Below are 14,430 nucleotides of genomic sequence, written 5' to 3'. Positions count from 1 at the left end.
AAACAAGTAATTAATAGCTAGCACTTGGGATTTTTGCTACCATTTAAAATGAAAGGAAATCAGGAGGGAATGATAATTGCTAAGGGCATTTTCAGGACTATGTTATCCTTGCTATCTTTTTTAGTTGTGTTAATCAGTCTGAGTAACATAAATCTTGTTATGGCTAATTAATCTTCCATTGCCTACTCTGATAAGTAAACTAAATGGACTGCTGCAAACTAGCAAAAGACACATCAATACTACCTTACTTTTAACTTAATAAACAACAGCATTGCAGGGATTTCACCAATCCTTGTGAAATAAAGTTTGATATTTAAAACAGTGTTCATGCCTTACTTTTGTAATAACTAAATGCAATGAAAGAAATATTTTGCATAACGTTCTAATGTTGGGTATAGCTCAAGTTATGTTTAGATACTGATATTTCTCCACATGGTTTGTAAGAATAAAACTGTGTTTTTTTCTTAACAATGAAATTCTTTTGGTAAAAATTGTAATGAGATTATCAGACCAGTTCATTAAAGTTGTGTCCCTGGCCCTCTGCTGGTTAGTGGAAGCCAATGCAATTTTCTTATATCGCTTTTGCATGTATAGTGCTGGATGTATTTTAAATAATTTACACTGCTTCAATATTTTGTAAATGTGAAATGTAAAGCATGCAAAAAAAACTTCCAAATGCCTATCTTTTATGTGAAACCTACTCAGAATATGTATTTCAACTTTAAATGTAGATCACACATTTATTTGACAATGCAAAGTGACATTAATTTTTTTTCCCCCAGTTTTCTAGACAAGATTGACATAGTCAAACAAAATGAATATACACCATCTGATCAGGTGAGTAAAATTGCATTAAGAAATTCTATAAAATGCAAATTATCTGTGCCCCACAGCCAAGAATAACGAAGCTTTGAATTTTATATATATAAAATATAGCTAGTTTTTTTTGTCTGATTGGCAGCCTCGTGTGTTGCATGATAATTAACACTGCAAGAAAAATAAAGTATACATTTACATGCTTTGATTTCAGCTCAAGTGTAATCAGGAGCAGGGAGCTGTGACGAGAAAAGCTGCCCAGGTTAAAGGTCAAACTTCTACAATAGTAAAAACCATCCCTTGTAACCATTGGAATTAGACCTTCATAAAGTTCAAACCCTTGTAGATGAGTAACTGCCATAAATATTCCTTCTTAACGTAATTTTGGTGTAAGTTTTTGTAGTCTTCCTGGCACCCCTTGCAAACTGGCTCCCTATGTAAGTTGAGGCAGCACTGCTCACAGTTTAAGATAGCTCTCCACCGCTCTTAATGGCAGTTTTGCAGGACAGTGGTGTTGTGGTGGAGTTAATGCTGTCCCACTCAGTGTTTTGTAATTAAAGGGAAGTGTAAACAGCACTGGCAAAACTTCCATTGCAAGTGACACCCATTTTCCGGCTTGTATCGATGCATCCAGAGCCAGCAGAAGCTAAACTCAGGGCATGTTCTGCTCAAAGTGAAGTTATCCTATTTTCGTGATATGCCCACTTGCATGCGGAATCATTTAATTAATTACTACCCCATACCTCACCCCAAAAAGTGCTTAGTGTACTGCTTGTTCTTCAATTTCTAAGACTTAAATTAACATTATGGTAGAGTATGCAAATATAAAACTAATTGGACTAGTGAAACCTAATTACAACATAGTGTTGACCAGTTACTAAACCATAATGTACAGGAGCCAAGATGATGCCAAGTAGTCTGTTTTTCATTATATAGCTGCACAGTAATTTGACGATACAGGTTGCACTTCTGAAAACAGACACACTCTAGTCTGGCAATGTCCCAGCCCATGATGGTCCTGGACCAGAGAACCTGGGAGCAGAAGGGTAGGCTGCCAGCTGCAAGGAAGTGGACAGGCTAGTGCCAGAATCCTGTGGCAGCTCACAGCAGCAATGCAGGATTGGGCCTGGAGCCTTAGGGTGCTGAGGGGGAAGCCAGAGTATGGAAGAGGCTCAAGTTCAGCCCCAGAGGAGCTGAGGGCTGGAGCCCTGGGAGCATGGGAAAACCAGAGTCCTGGTGCTTGGGGGACCTCCCCTGGTCCAGCAAATTCTCTTGTTCGGGACTGATCAGGTCCCAGCCATGCCAAACCAGGGAGGTGCAACCTGTATAATCAAAATATGTAGTAGTCCTTGATTTTATGTGTTAACGAGCTGTTTAATAGTAACATTTTAAAACTCTCCAGTCCATTTCAAAATTCTGGTCCTGCAATAAGATCCACACAAGTGGACTCTTGTGCCTGTTCATAGCTCCATTGCTCTGCATGTGCTCAGGCATCTACCCTCAGGGATACAACGGCAGCACCAGATCCAGAAATTGCTCGGAAGACTTATCACGTGTAGCCCAGTGAATAGATATTTAGACAACAGAACAACAGAGCTTTCACATTCTACCAAAACAGAAAAACAACTTAATGATTTTTGAAGGTCAGGCTGCTATGGACAGATTAGATTCAGCAGCCTCCTCTTAAAAAGAATCCCATTCCAGTATACCAGAGGTATGTAGTAGGGCATGTTTTTGTTTTTTAGAGCTTTCGTTTTCATGGCCTCTCTAACAGGTCCTGATGTGTCTAAACATTTCCCTCCATCAACAATGCCTTCAAATATTTCTTTAGAATTTGTTGTGGTCCCTTTAACTCATAGTGACCAAAATAAAGTTCTTATACATGCTCTGGCTGGCTCATCGTAAATTGAGGCTGTCCTACTATGACTGATCCAAGTAGGCAGACTTCCTCTACCTATGCAGAGTTCCAGTGGATTCCATGTGAACCATCAGTGTCTGCCATTGTAAATATGATGGCAGGATCAGAGGGTGAAGGTTCAAGAAGTAGAAGAATTAGTCTTTAATTGCCACAAAAAGATAAAAGTGCCTTCTGACACATTGCTTCCTGTTTAGGGGCAGACTTTTATCGTTGGGAAAGAACTGCTTCTCAGGTTACCAGATTGAATGGCCATAAAACAAGTAGTCATTTCTGATTGCTTAGTTTTCCAAAAGTTGATGATGATCTGAAATTTGATTCATTCAATGTTATCCAACCCCTATTCTGAGGAAGGATTAGAAGTGCACGCTTTTTCCCACTGACAACTCTGATTTAATTTGTCCCTTCTAAATTTCCTTTTCATCCAATATTCTACAGTCCCTTCAGGTTTCTTCTAATGGTCTCTTCAGAGTTACTGGAAAAGCACTTTGTGTATAGGCAGCTTTGTCAGTGTGCTTTATTTTTAAGACAAAGTAGGTGAGGTAATATCTTCTATGTGACCAGTTGTGTTTATGAAAAAGACAGGATCTGAAGAAGAGGTTTTGTAGACCTCAAAAGCATGTCTCTCTCACTAACAGAAGTTTGTTCAATAAAAGTTATTACCTCACCTACCTTGTCTAATATCCTTGAACGAACACAAGCACAACATTTTATTTTTGTCAGCACAAGGAGTCTACTTTTGTTTTGTTTGCAAATAATACAAGCTTTTGTTCGAGGACTGAAACTACCCGTTGTCCCTAGACATAATGCATGTGTACTTGATTTTGCACAAGAGTCCCCATGAAGCATATGCATGATTTTTTGAAGGAAAATAGCTCAAAAACATTGGGCCATGTCATTGAAACTTTTGCAAAAACACACCCTACACAGCAAATGTGTTAATGACAAAAGGCACCAGTTTTAGCACTCCCAGCAATGAAACTACCGTCCCTCATTGGAGATGGTTTTATTTAATCTCTCGGAGAGCTCTTTTTTTGGCAACAAAGAGTAGTTGCTCTGCACAGTTCACAATGGCACAACTGCAGTGACAGTTGCACAATCGTAAGGTGAGCAGTGTAGACATAGCCTTACTTTTCCCAGAACTGTCACAAGCATCTGAGACAGAACAATTTGCTTCTGTTGCTTCTCAGTTTACACGGGGGTTAATTTACTCATTTATTCTTCTCAGACCTGGCAATTTGCAGAAGGGTAGCCTGTTAGTCTGCATCTGGAAGAACAACAAGGAGCCCAGTGGCACCTGTTAGTGTACAAGGTGCCATCAGAGTCCTCATTTTTCTAAAATCTGAGTTTCTTGTAAATTATTTTCTTTTTTTATTGGGATCGATTACCTGTATTAAAAATAAACACAGACTACCTGAAAGGTTTTTATTTTAATTGCAGAGAAATTAGCCTGAAAAATATTAAATCATAAATGTAATATTTCAGTTTTGTATTGGAAGCCACTGATGGTAGGAGCTTTGTGTGTAATTATTATGTGCTTGCTTGGGACCATTGACTTTGGTGGAGTGTCATATGAGTGCAGGCATGTGCCCGTGTGGAGCTGTGCTTCTAGGTTTTTCATATTTACCTTTGTAATTATTGGAGAATTTTTTAAATGATTATTTGTAACAAATAGACCCAGTTAGGATATTTCAACATACATACATACATACATATTCAGTTGTAGTAAGTATTCAAGAAAACTAGCAAGTTTGCAACAGTTTTACTGTTAGTGCTATTAAATGCAGCCAGGTTGTTTAATGATTTAACAATATTGGGTAACCTTTTCGATTTTGTATAGCCACTGTGCCTGTTTTAAGCTTGTGGTTGCTTTAATATTATATCAGTGCAGCAAGGCATTGTGTGTAGCTTTTAATTCATTCATCAGTTCTTTAATAGTTTACTCCATTCCCCGGTCTTATATATATGGTTCAAATGTAAGAATCCATTTCGAACAAGGCCAGGACAATACCAGTAATACCAAGCTTAGTACCCATGGTGGTATAAGTCCTGAATTTTAAAACCTTCAGTCATATTCAAAATAATGTTTCCTTAAAGAACAGGAACTTTCAAGGTTAATTTATTTGAAGCCTATTTACATTTATTTTCTTCTATGTTAATTTACCCTTTAGGTTGTCTACAAGCTTTCCATCCACACAAAACACTGCTGGTGGACTTTGCTTATTATGTAGGCCAGTATCACAACTTTCTGATTTCATGATTGCCTCACTTTTTGGGCAGCTCTGTTATCTAAGGCTACGTCTACGTGGAGCTTTGCTCAGTGCTGCTGCTGGTAAAACTATGCGAAGTGAGCTTCTCGGGATTGCAAATGGCTTTTCATTTGCATACTCCCAAAGCTCATTACCATAGCCACGCAAGACTTTGGTGCTGGCAGAAGCGGGTACGGGCACTGCAGAGGCTGTGTGGATGTGCCTCTGCCAGATAAACCTCCCCTCTCTCACCAGTCCCTTATGCTCAGGGCATATTTTCTTTTTTTTTTTTTTTTTTTTTTTTATCGTGATCAATTACCTGTATTAAAAGTAAATACAGATTACCTCAAGGGCATAAGAGACTGACAACAGTAAGTGGTTTAGCCAGCAGAGGCTTGTCCACACAGCCTCTGCAGTGCCGGCATCAAACTTTCGTGTGGCTATGTAATGAGCTTCAGGAGTATGCAAATGGAAAGCCATTTGCAATCCTGAAAAGCTCACTTTGCATAGCTCTGCCAGCAACAGCGCTGCGCAGAGTTCCATGTAGACCCAGCCTAACTGTTTAGTGTATTTACACAAAAAACCCTAATAAAGTGCAGTGTTATAGATATCTATTTCACATAACATTCCTTAATTTGAATTCCCAATTCTTACCACTAATAATGTGAACCCCATGCCCTTTCCTAGTAGTCAAGAATTGGGAAGAAAGGGAGAAATCTTCAGTAAAATGCCACTTCATTAAGGTTCCTGCAATCCAGTGCCAGGGGGGTATTCAGAGTTAGCACACTGGGTTTGAGAGAACATCCAAACTGCTGTCTGTTTTGGGCTTGGGAACAGGCCTAGACGCATAGGCAGGTCAGGCCCCCTGCTCCCTCCCCCTGCCCCCGAAAAAGAGAGAGAAGAAAGAGAGAGAGACAAAAAGAGGTTCAGAAAAGGGCGACTGAGATGATTAGGGGCTTGGAACGGGTCCCATATGGGGAGAGGCTAGGGAAACTGGGACTTTTCAGTTTGGAAAAGAGGCGATTGAGGGGCGATATGATAGAGGTATATAAAATCATGAATGGTGTGGAGAAAGTGAATATAGAAAAATTATTTACCTTTTCCCATAATACAAGAACTAGGGGACACCAAATGAAATTGATGGGTAGTAGGTTCAAAACTAATAAAAGGAAATTTTTCTTCACACAGCGCACAGTCAACCTGTGGAACTCCTTGCCTGAGGAGGCTGTGAAGGCCAGGACTCTATTAGGGTTTAAAAAAGAGCTTGATAAATTTTTGCAGCTTAGGTCCATAAATGGCTATTAGCCAGGGATAAAGTATGGTGCCCTAGCCTTCAGAACAAGACCAGGAGATGGATGGCAGGAGATAAATCACTTGATCATTGTCTTCTGTTCTCCTTCTCTGGGGCACCTGGCATTGGCCACCGTCGGCAGATGGGATGCTGGGCTGGATGGACCTTTGGTCTGACCCAGTATGGCCGTTCTTATGTTCTTATGTAAAAAGTATGTGTTGGAAGTGAACTACAAGGATGCTAGGGTACCTAGGCCTCCTTAGCTAGATGCACTGAGAAGCAGAAAATAAGCACATTTTTCTCTGATAACAGTAGACAGGATGGAAACAGGAACTGGAATAGTCTCCCAGTGATTGGGAGAGTGTTATCTTTCATCTCCTTTTAACCCTGACATTTCTGGGCAGAACTGAGAACCCCAGGAGGAAAGAACCCTTGTGTGTTTTGCTTTAAACTTTAATGCTGGTGGACTTTCCAATTTGGTTTTCATCACCACTCCTCCAAGGGAAACCTAGTTTATCTGGAGAAATAAACCCTAAAAAGAGAACCATGGTTGATTGAAAAAGACTTCCAGTGTGCATGTGGGGCTTTGGGGAATGTCAGGCAGTTAGATTCCTAAATGTATGAAGCTATAATAATTTTGGTTATTTGTTAGATTGTTGCTCCTTTTTTGACCAAAAATATGATGTCTGAGATAGCAGATTGTTTTGTGGCACTGTTGTTCCTAACAATGTTTATTTTGCACTGGGAGCAGAAGGGCAGATGCACTGCATGTCTAACTTTGTCATCTTGTACTCAAAAGCTTACAGTCTGATTTTTTTTTAAAGGTGTTGCTGAGCATTCACTGCTTCTGTGTAAATCATTGGAAGTTGTGGCTCATCACCTGAAGGTCAGGCTTTCAGTGGATTATAAGATTTAGTAGGTCTGAAGGCCACATCCTCAGAGGTGCCCAGCACCTGCCTTTGCCATTTTTCAGGTGTTCATTGTGTCTCAGGATTTGGCACTCAGGTCCTGATTGGACAAATGCTTGCAAAGCATTTACTGGGGCCTTTGATTTTCAACTTCAGCCAATCCTATGTACACTCCCTTTCTCCACAGTACTCAGGACATGAGCAGCACTCATTAAATGATTATAGTTTCTTTTCAAATGTAGAGGTTTGAAGAAGAATCACTTCACTACTTTGACTCGATTCCTTTTTCTCTTTTTCATTAGGACCTGCTGAGATGCAGAGTTTTGACATCAGGAATTTTTGAAACCAAGTTTCAGGTGGACAAAGTAAACTTTCAGTAAGTATCCTCCCTCCATTGAGTAGTCTGAAAAATGACACCTAGCAAAAGTGATCAGGCAAAGGAGGGGATGCTATTACAGGCCTGTTCATATGCCAGAGACAGTATTCATATTGGTTAATTTAACACTTAACAGAAAGCATGTATTTTCAGATGCTTCTGTTTAGGCGCTTTATATTTTATCTGTCAAAAACACAGAATTGTCAGACATCTTTCTGCTTTTGATTTAATGGCAAAGAACAGGTGACTTTTTGTCGTGAGTTAATGTTTCATAAATCTTTTTGGTAACTTGCCTCTCCTTTTTTCTATCTTTTTGTAAGCCAGAAAATAACTGTCCTGCTGATTGTTTGACATATAGAAGAAAAATCTTTTGTTTTAATGGAGTGGACAATAAAATGAATACTGGTTTTGTTTAGTAACAAATGTGTATAGAGCATTTTATACTACCAAAATACCTATCTTGTGCATTTGCATTATCTCCTCTGATTCTACAAAGCCAGGAAAAGACAAACAAAATGTATGATTATGATAACATGAGAATAAAGGGGTCATTTCTATATTTTTAATTGCTCAGCAGTAGACTTAAGAGAAAATAGCTATACCACATTTAGAAGATATATACAAAAAATACATTATTGAACAAATTCAGCCTTCTGGTTAGGATCTGCAGTTTGTTTTTCTCACACTGCATATAGTCTGACCCACAGAGCACAATTTTGGAAAGGAATCACAAAGGCCCCAGTAGGTGGGCCGCTGTATCTAAGTGTGGATTTACTGACTTTATAGCACTTGGTGTAGGCTATGGAGCCTGCTAAGGAATTTCTCACTTTTAAGATTGGCACCTAAAATTGTATTCTGGGATCCTGTATTTCCTCGAACACTACAGACGTGTCTACATTGCATTAAAAACGCCTGTGGATGGCCTGTGTCAGTTGATTCAGGCTTGGGCTGTGGGGCTGTCTAACTCCAACACAACTATTTCGGCTTGGGATGGAGCCCAGGCTCTGGATCCCTAATTCACAATGCTATTTTAGCTGCACAGCTCAAGTTCTGTAAGCCCAAGTCAGTTGACTCAGACTCTGAGACTTACTGTCACAGGTCTTTTTATGCTGCATAGACATGCCACAGATAACACTGTATAGGGTGTGTCTATGTTTGCATTCCTCTTTCAAAAGAGGCATGCAAAGGAGGTAAGTTGAAAATGCAAATGAGGTGTATTTGCATATTCAGCACCTCATTTCCATATTCTACTTTAAAGCATTTCTTTCGAAAGAAGAAAGCCAGTGTAGACACTGCTCTTTCAAAAGTAAACCCCATCTTCGAAGGAATCCTTCTTCCCATTAAGTAAAGGGAAGAAGGGTTCTTTTGAAGATGGGGTTTACTTTCAAAAGAGCAGGGTCTACACTGGCTTTCTTCTTTAGAAAGAAGCTCTGTCAAAACAAGAATATGTAAATGAGGTGCCAAATAAGCAAATATGCACCTCATTTTCATTTTTGAATTCCCTCACTTGCATACCTCTTTTGAAAGAGGAATGCAAGTGTAGACACACCCATTATGTTTCAGTTCCCATGTTTTCCTCTTCTTCGTGACCTTCATATTGTCTCTTGGAGAGAGTCTGTCAATCAAATGTATCTAAATACAAAAGAGAGAAGCTTCTGTGTGTGTGTGTGTGTGCGCGCGTGCGCGAGAGCGAGAGCGAGCACGTGCGCACTTTCCTCCTTTTCCCAAATTATAAGGGGCTGGTGCTGGGTTTTTGGGCCTGACTAGGAAATACTGACTGTTAAATATTAATATTACATTGTTGAACTTAGATCTGCCTCATCTGTATAAGGAAACATCTCCATTGTTATAATTGTAGTAAATGTCTCGTAGATCAGTGAGGACAAACAAGAGCCCTGCAAGTTGTGAGCTTCAGCAGTTCTAGCTTTTCTTCTTTTTAGTACAAATGAGGGAATGGGCTTGTCTACATGAGGACTTTGTGGGTGGGGCCAGGATCTAATTGCGTGGCACACTGTCACTGTGTGGATCCTGCTACCACATATTCTAAGTTTGATAGTGTGCTGTGACATACTGCTATTTTAAATAGAACTGTGAAACTTTAGTGTGCAGTATCGGAGGTCCACACAGACAGCGTACCATTGTCTGGTGTGCCATAGATTTAAAACCTAGCTTGCTGCACAATAGGGCTTGTCTGCATAAAAATTTAAAGTACAGGTTGAACCTCTCTCATTCGGCAATATCTGTAATCCCGCATGATTTTAGTTAGACAGATGTCCATTTATCATGGGTGTGGGCAAGTTTTCCATGGTCCATAGAGTTTGTTTACAATCACCAGTCCTGGCTCTCAGTGTTCTATGCTGTTATTTAGCTGTAATTTACCCCTAATGTCTTCTAAGAGTCCAGTAAGCAGTGGAAGTGATGGTAATGCTACTAAACAACATTGACTTTCCGTGGTCCAGCAAATTCTCTCATCCAGCACCAGTCAGGTGCTGAGGGTGACAGACTAGAGAAGTTCAACCTGTATTACACTGCATTTTCTGGGTGAAAGCCTCTTTGCCTTGGAGAATAGGCTGTTACGCCTACTCACAGATTCTGTGTAGTCCTTTGTCTTGTTAAATTCTGAAAAACGAGAGTCCTTGGGCTTGCTTACATGCTCTAGTCACATACAGTATTTAAAGTAAGGGTAAATGTTGTATCTCAGAGCAAGGACAGCAACAGGTTTTTTTGTACAATAAGTGACTAAGATTAGTTTTTCCTCTTTAGCATGTTTGATGTTGGAGGGCAGCGTGATGAACGTCGAAAATGGATCCAGTGTTTCAATGGTAAGGTTTGGAATTGATTTTTTTTTTAAATATAAAAAACAAAGTTCATTGTAATATGTAAATAATAGTGCGTGAGAGTTAACTCATATCCTCTTCAGTAGTCTGAATCATAAATTGCTTCTTTGACCAAACAGATTTGCTGGAGTTTGTATCATCATGTAATCTATTGTAACTATTTTGAATGTCTTCAGTGAAAATTTGGACAAGAAGAAAAGGAAGCTGGGTAAACTAAAATATTTGTCCAAACTACCTGGTGTCATTTAATAAGTTCTGCTTTTTGTGATTTGCCCATGAGTTGACAGCTAATTTCCAGACTGCCTGTTTTGTCTTAACAGGCTACATATTTTATGTAGAGGAGCATAATAAATATGGATGAGCAAATTAGAATACCACATTATTAGGTGTAATAGAACTTGTGTTGCTGACTCAGTACGTTCCACTTCTTCCCAGTCAGTTGTGAGCCATGGCCACAGAATGGTGCTCAGCAGCCCGTTGAAAGTTCTGTCTTTTAGATATAAAATTGGGATCTGAAGTGGTACTGCTCATACCACATTTTGGAATTGAACCTTCTTAGGCACCCATGTATTTCTGTCGGACAGCTTTTAAAATAATCGTAGAGAAGGTATTAGGCCCTGTCTAAATTAACCAGGAAAACACAAACCACCTTTCTGGCAAACAGGGTTTGTAAGCTTATTCCTCTAGAATGCTAACAGCAAAACTGCGGTAGTCACAAGCACTTTTCAACAGAGCTCGACTGTAAATACTTTTGTTTTCCTGCCAAAATTAATTTTGATTAATCTAGTCTCTTGTAAATTCCCCAAGTTTTAAATTGTCCATAGTCCTCTTTGTGTCCTGAACCCAATATGTGTAAATTTTGTACAAGTTCTGCATAATTTTATAAAGCTAGATCTGCTTTAAAAATATTCAGACTTAATTTTTGTAATGGGAAAAATGTAACTTCACAAAATTCCTCTCCCCCTTTTTAGACCAGTTCTAATGAGCTCATAGAAGTTGGAAGATGCTAGATAGTGAGAACATAGTTTACTTAGTGACATAGAACATAGTGACAATTCAGCTACAATTGCTGCCATAAATTCATCTGAGCAATGGAATATGCATGGGACTGCTGTGCAAGTTTTCCTTCTGTCCTACTAATAAAAGATCCATGTCATGTCTTGGCTCCTTCCCCACTCTAGCAAGACAAATGCAGAAATGGGGGCCAGTAAAAAGTACATCCAAAACCTTATCTACCAGGTTTTGGTATAAACTTCCCCCCCAAAATCCTAAAAACCTTAGATTTTGGGGATAAAATTCACTGCCACCACCCAAGTAATAATAAGGAAACCAGGGAGAGACTTCCTGGGAAATCTCAGCCCCAAAGGTAAAAAACCAGGACACAAACATTAACCAATACCAGGTTAACAAAAAGAAAAAGAGAGAACTTCTATTATTGCACCAATATTCATATTGCAAGCCTCATAACTAGATGGAAAAGTCACAAAGTAAAACACATGGAGAGTCTCCACCATGGGCCTAGAACTTAGGTACAAGGAGGGTAAAAACATTTCTAAAAAGTGCACAGACATCAGATCCCACTTGCCAAACCATAAAACAATAAAGCCTAACGGACTTATCTAAACTTTACCCTACTTACAGAAGATTGGAGGGCCTGTTCTTGGAGGGAGATAGTCTGTGTCTGTCTCCCTCATGGCCGGAAAGAACAAGAAGGAACAGAGGACAGAAAAAGGGAGGAGCCAAAAAATTAAATTCTTACCTACATTCCTATAGGCCATCCCCACTGGGCTAAGGATGTTAACCCTTTTACTCCCAGGCTGCTGGCTAACCCTCATGATCATGACAGGGGCCTGGAGCAGCATAGCCCCAATAAGAGCATAGAATCTCCAATTCTATGATTCTACAAATGCCTTCCTGGAAAGAGGCAGTGTCCCTATGAGAGAGATGGTATGCAGGGGGAAGAATTAAGACTTCAACCATGAATTCATAGTAAATCTTCTGTTTCATGCGTCTCTTTTCTTTCCTTACCTTTTCTCCACTCAGCTTTCCTCTGCTTTCTCCAAGGAATACCATGTTAGAAAATTGTTTTGGGAAGGGGCCATACTGATGTGGTTTCAGTGATTGTGCTTTCTATTGCCATAGAAGCAAAAGTGCAGTTACTCTGGAGTTCTCTGCAAAGGCATCCTTGCTTTCTCTTCTACCAGGAGCTCTCGAGTCATTTTTTTAGCTTGTTAAATTCCCTCTTTGTCATCTTGCTTTACCTTTCTCGATCTTTTTTCCAGTCTTTGGTCCTCCTTTCCTCTCTGTAGCTTCTTTTCATTCCCCTTCAGTCCTCTGACTTTCCACTTGCTTCCCCAAATTAAAAAACACAGTAAGAGACCTAAAAAAGAGCCACCGTGGCTTAACAACCATGTAAAAGAGGCAGTGAGATAAAAAGGCATCCTTTAAAAAGAGGAAGTCACATCCTAGTGAGGAAAATAGAGAGGAACATAAACACTGCCAAATTAAGTGTAAAAATGTAATAAGAAAAGCCAAAAAAGATTTTGAGGAACAGTTAGCCATAAATTCAAAAACCAATAGTAAAATTTTTTAAGTACGTTAGAAGCAGGCAGCCCGCTAAAAAAGCAGTGGGACCCCTGGTCGACAGAGATATAAAAGGAGCAATCAAGGAAGATGATGCCATTGCAGAGAAACTAAATGATTTCTTTGCTTCAGTCTTCACGGCTGAGGATGTTACAGAGGTTCCCAAATCTGAGCCGTCCTTTGTAGGTGACAAATCTGAGGAACTCTCCCAGATTGAAGTGTCAGTAGAAGAGGTTTTGGAACTAATTGATAAGCTAAACAGTAACAAGTCTCCAGGACCAGATGGCATTCACCCAAGGGTTCTGAAAGAACTCAAATGTGAAATTGCAGAGCTATTAATGGTGGTTTGTAACCTATCCTTTAAATCAGCTTTGGTACCCAATGACTGGAAGACAGCTAATATAATGCCAATATTTAAAAAGGGCTCTAGAGGAGACCCTGGCAATTACAGACCGGTAAGTCTAACGTCAGTACCGGGCAAATTAGTAGAAACAACAGTAAAGAATAAAATTGTCAGACACGTAGAAGAACATAATTTGTTGGGCAAAAGTCAGCATGGTTTCTGTAGAGGGAAGTCGTGTCTTACTAATCTATTAGAGTTCTTTGAAGGGGTTAACAAACATGCAGACGGGAGGGATCCAGTGGACATAATATACTTAGATTTCCAGAATGCCTTTGACAAAGTCCCTCACCAAAGGCTCTTATGTAAATTAGGTGGTCATGGGATAGGAGGAAAGATCCTTTCATGGATTGGAAACTGGTTAAAAGACAGGAAACAAAGGGTTGGAATAAATGGTAAATTTTCACAATGGAGGGAGGTAACTAGTGGTGTTCCCCAAGGGTCAGTCCTGGGACCAATCCTGTTCAACTTGTTCATCAATGATCTAGAGAAAGGGGTAAGCAGTGAGGTGGCAAAGTTTGCAGATGATACCAAGCTGTTGAGGATAGTCAAAACCAAAGTAGATTGTGAAGAACTTCAAAAAGATCTCAGCAAACTGAGTGATTGGGCAGCAAAATGGCAAATGAAGTTCAATGTGGGTAAGTGTAAGGTAATGCACATTGGGAAAAATAACCCCAATTATACATACAATGTGATGGGGGCAAATTTAGATACAACAGATCAGGAAAGGAATCTTGGAATTATAGTGGATAGTCCTCTGAAAACATCCACACAGCGTGCAGCGGCAGTCAGTAAAGCAAATAGGATGTTAGGAATAATTAAAAAAAGGATAGAGAATAAGATGAAGAATATCATACTTCCCCTATATAAAATTATGGTAAGCCCACATCTTGACTACTGTGTGCAGATGTGGTCTCCTCACCTCAAAAAAGATATACTGGCATTAGAAAAAGTTCAGAAAAGGGCAACTAAAATGATTAAGGGTTTGGAAAGGGTCCCATATGAGGAGAGGCTAGAGAGACTGGGACTTTTCAGTCTAGAAAAGAGGAAGTTGA

General features: G+C 39.6%; 1 protein-coding gene across 7 annotated transcripts in view; it reads left to right on the top strand.

Annotated features, from left to right (window-relative positions):
* The window catches only part of GNAS (GNAS complex locus), a 292,287-nt gene that overhangs the window by 269,047 nt on the left and 8,810 nt on the right, over nucleotides 1–14,430 (top strand). For all 7 annotated transcript variants that reach the window (XM_075012125.1, XM_075012123.1, XM_075012128.1 and 4 more), the window contains 3 exons: nucleotides 783–837; nucleotides 7,482–7,555; nucleotides 10,319–10,377. In XM_075012125.1, the coding sequence (XP_074868226.1) occupies nucleotides 783–837; nucleotides 7,482–7,555; nucleotides 10,319–10,377 (188 nt within the window). The remainder of the gene's footprint in view (nucleotides 1–782; nucleotides 838–7,481; nucleotides 7,556–10,318; nucleotides 10,378–14,430) is intronic.

The sequence above is a fragment of the Carettochelys insculpta genome, chromosome 17 (genome assembly GCF_033958435.1).
Source record: "Carettochelys insculpta isolate YL-2023 chromosome 17, ASM3395843v1, whole genome shotgun sequence".
Taxonomy (NCBI): Eukaryota; Metazoa; Chordata; order Testudines; family Carettochelyidae; genus Carettochelys; species Carettochelys insculpta.
The sequence above is the reverse complement of the archived record's forward strand: the minus strand, read 5'-3'. Positions and strand labels throughout refer to the sequence as shown.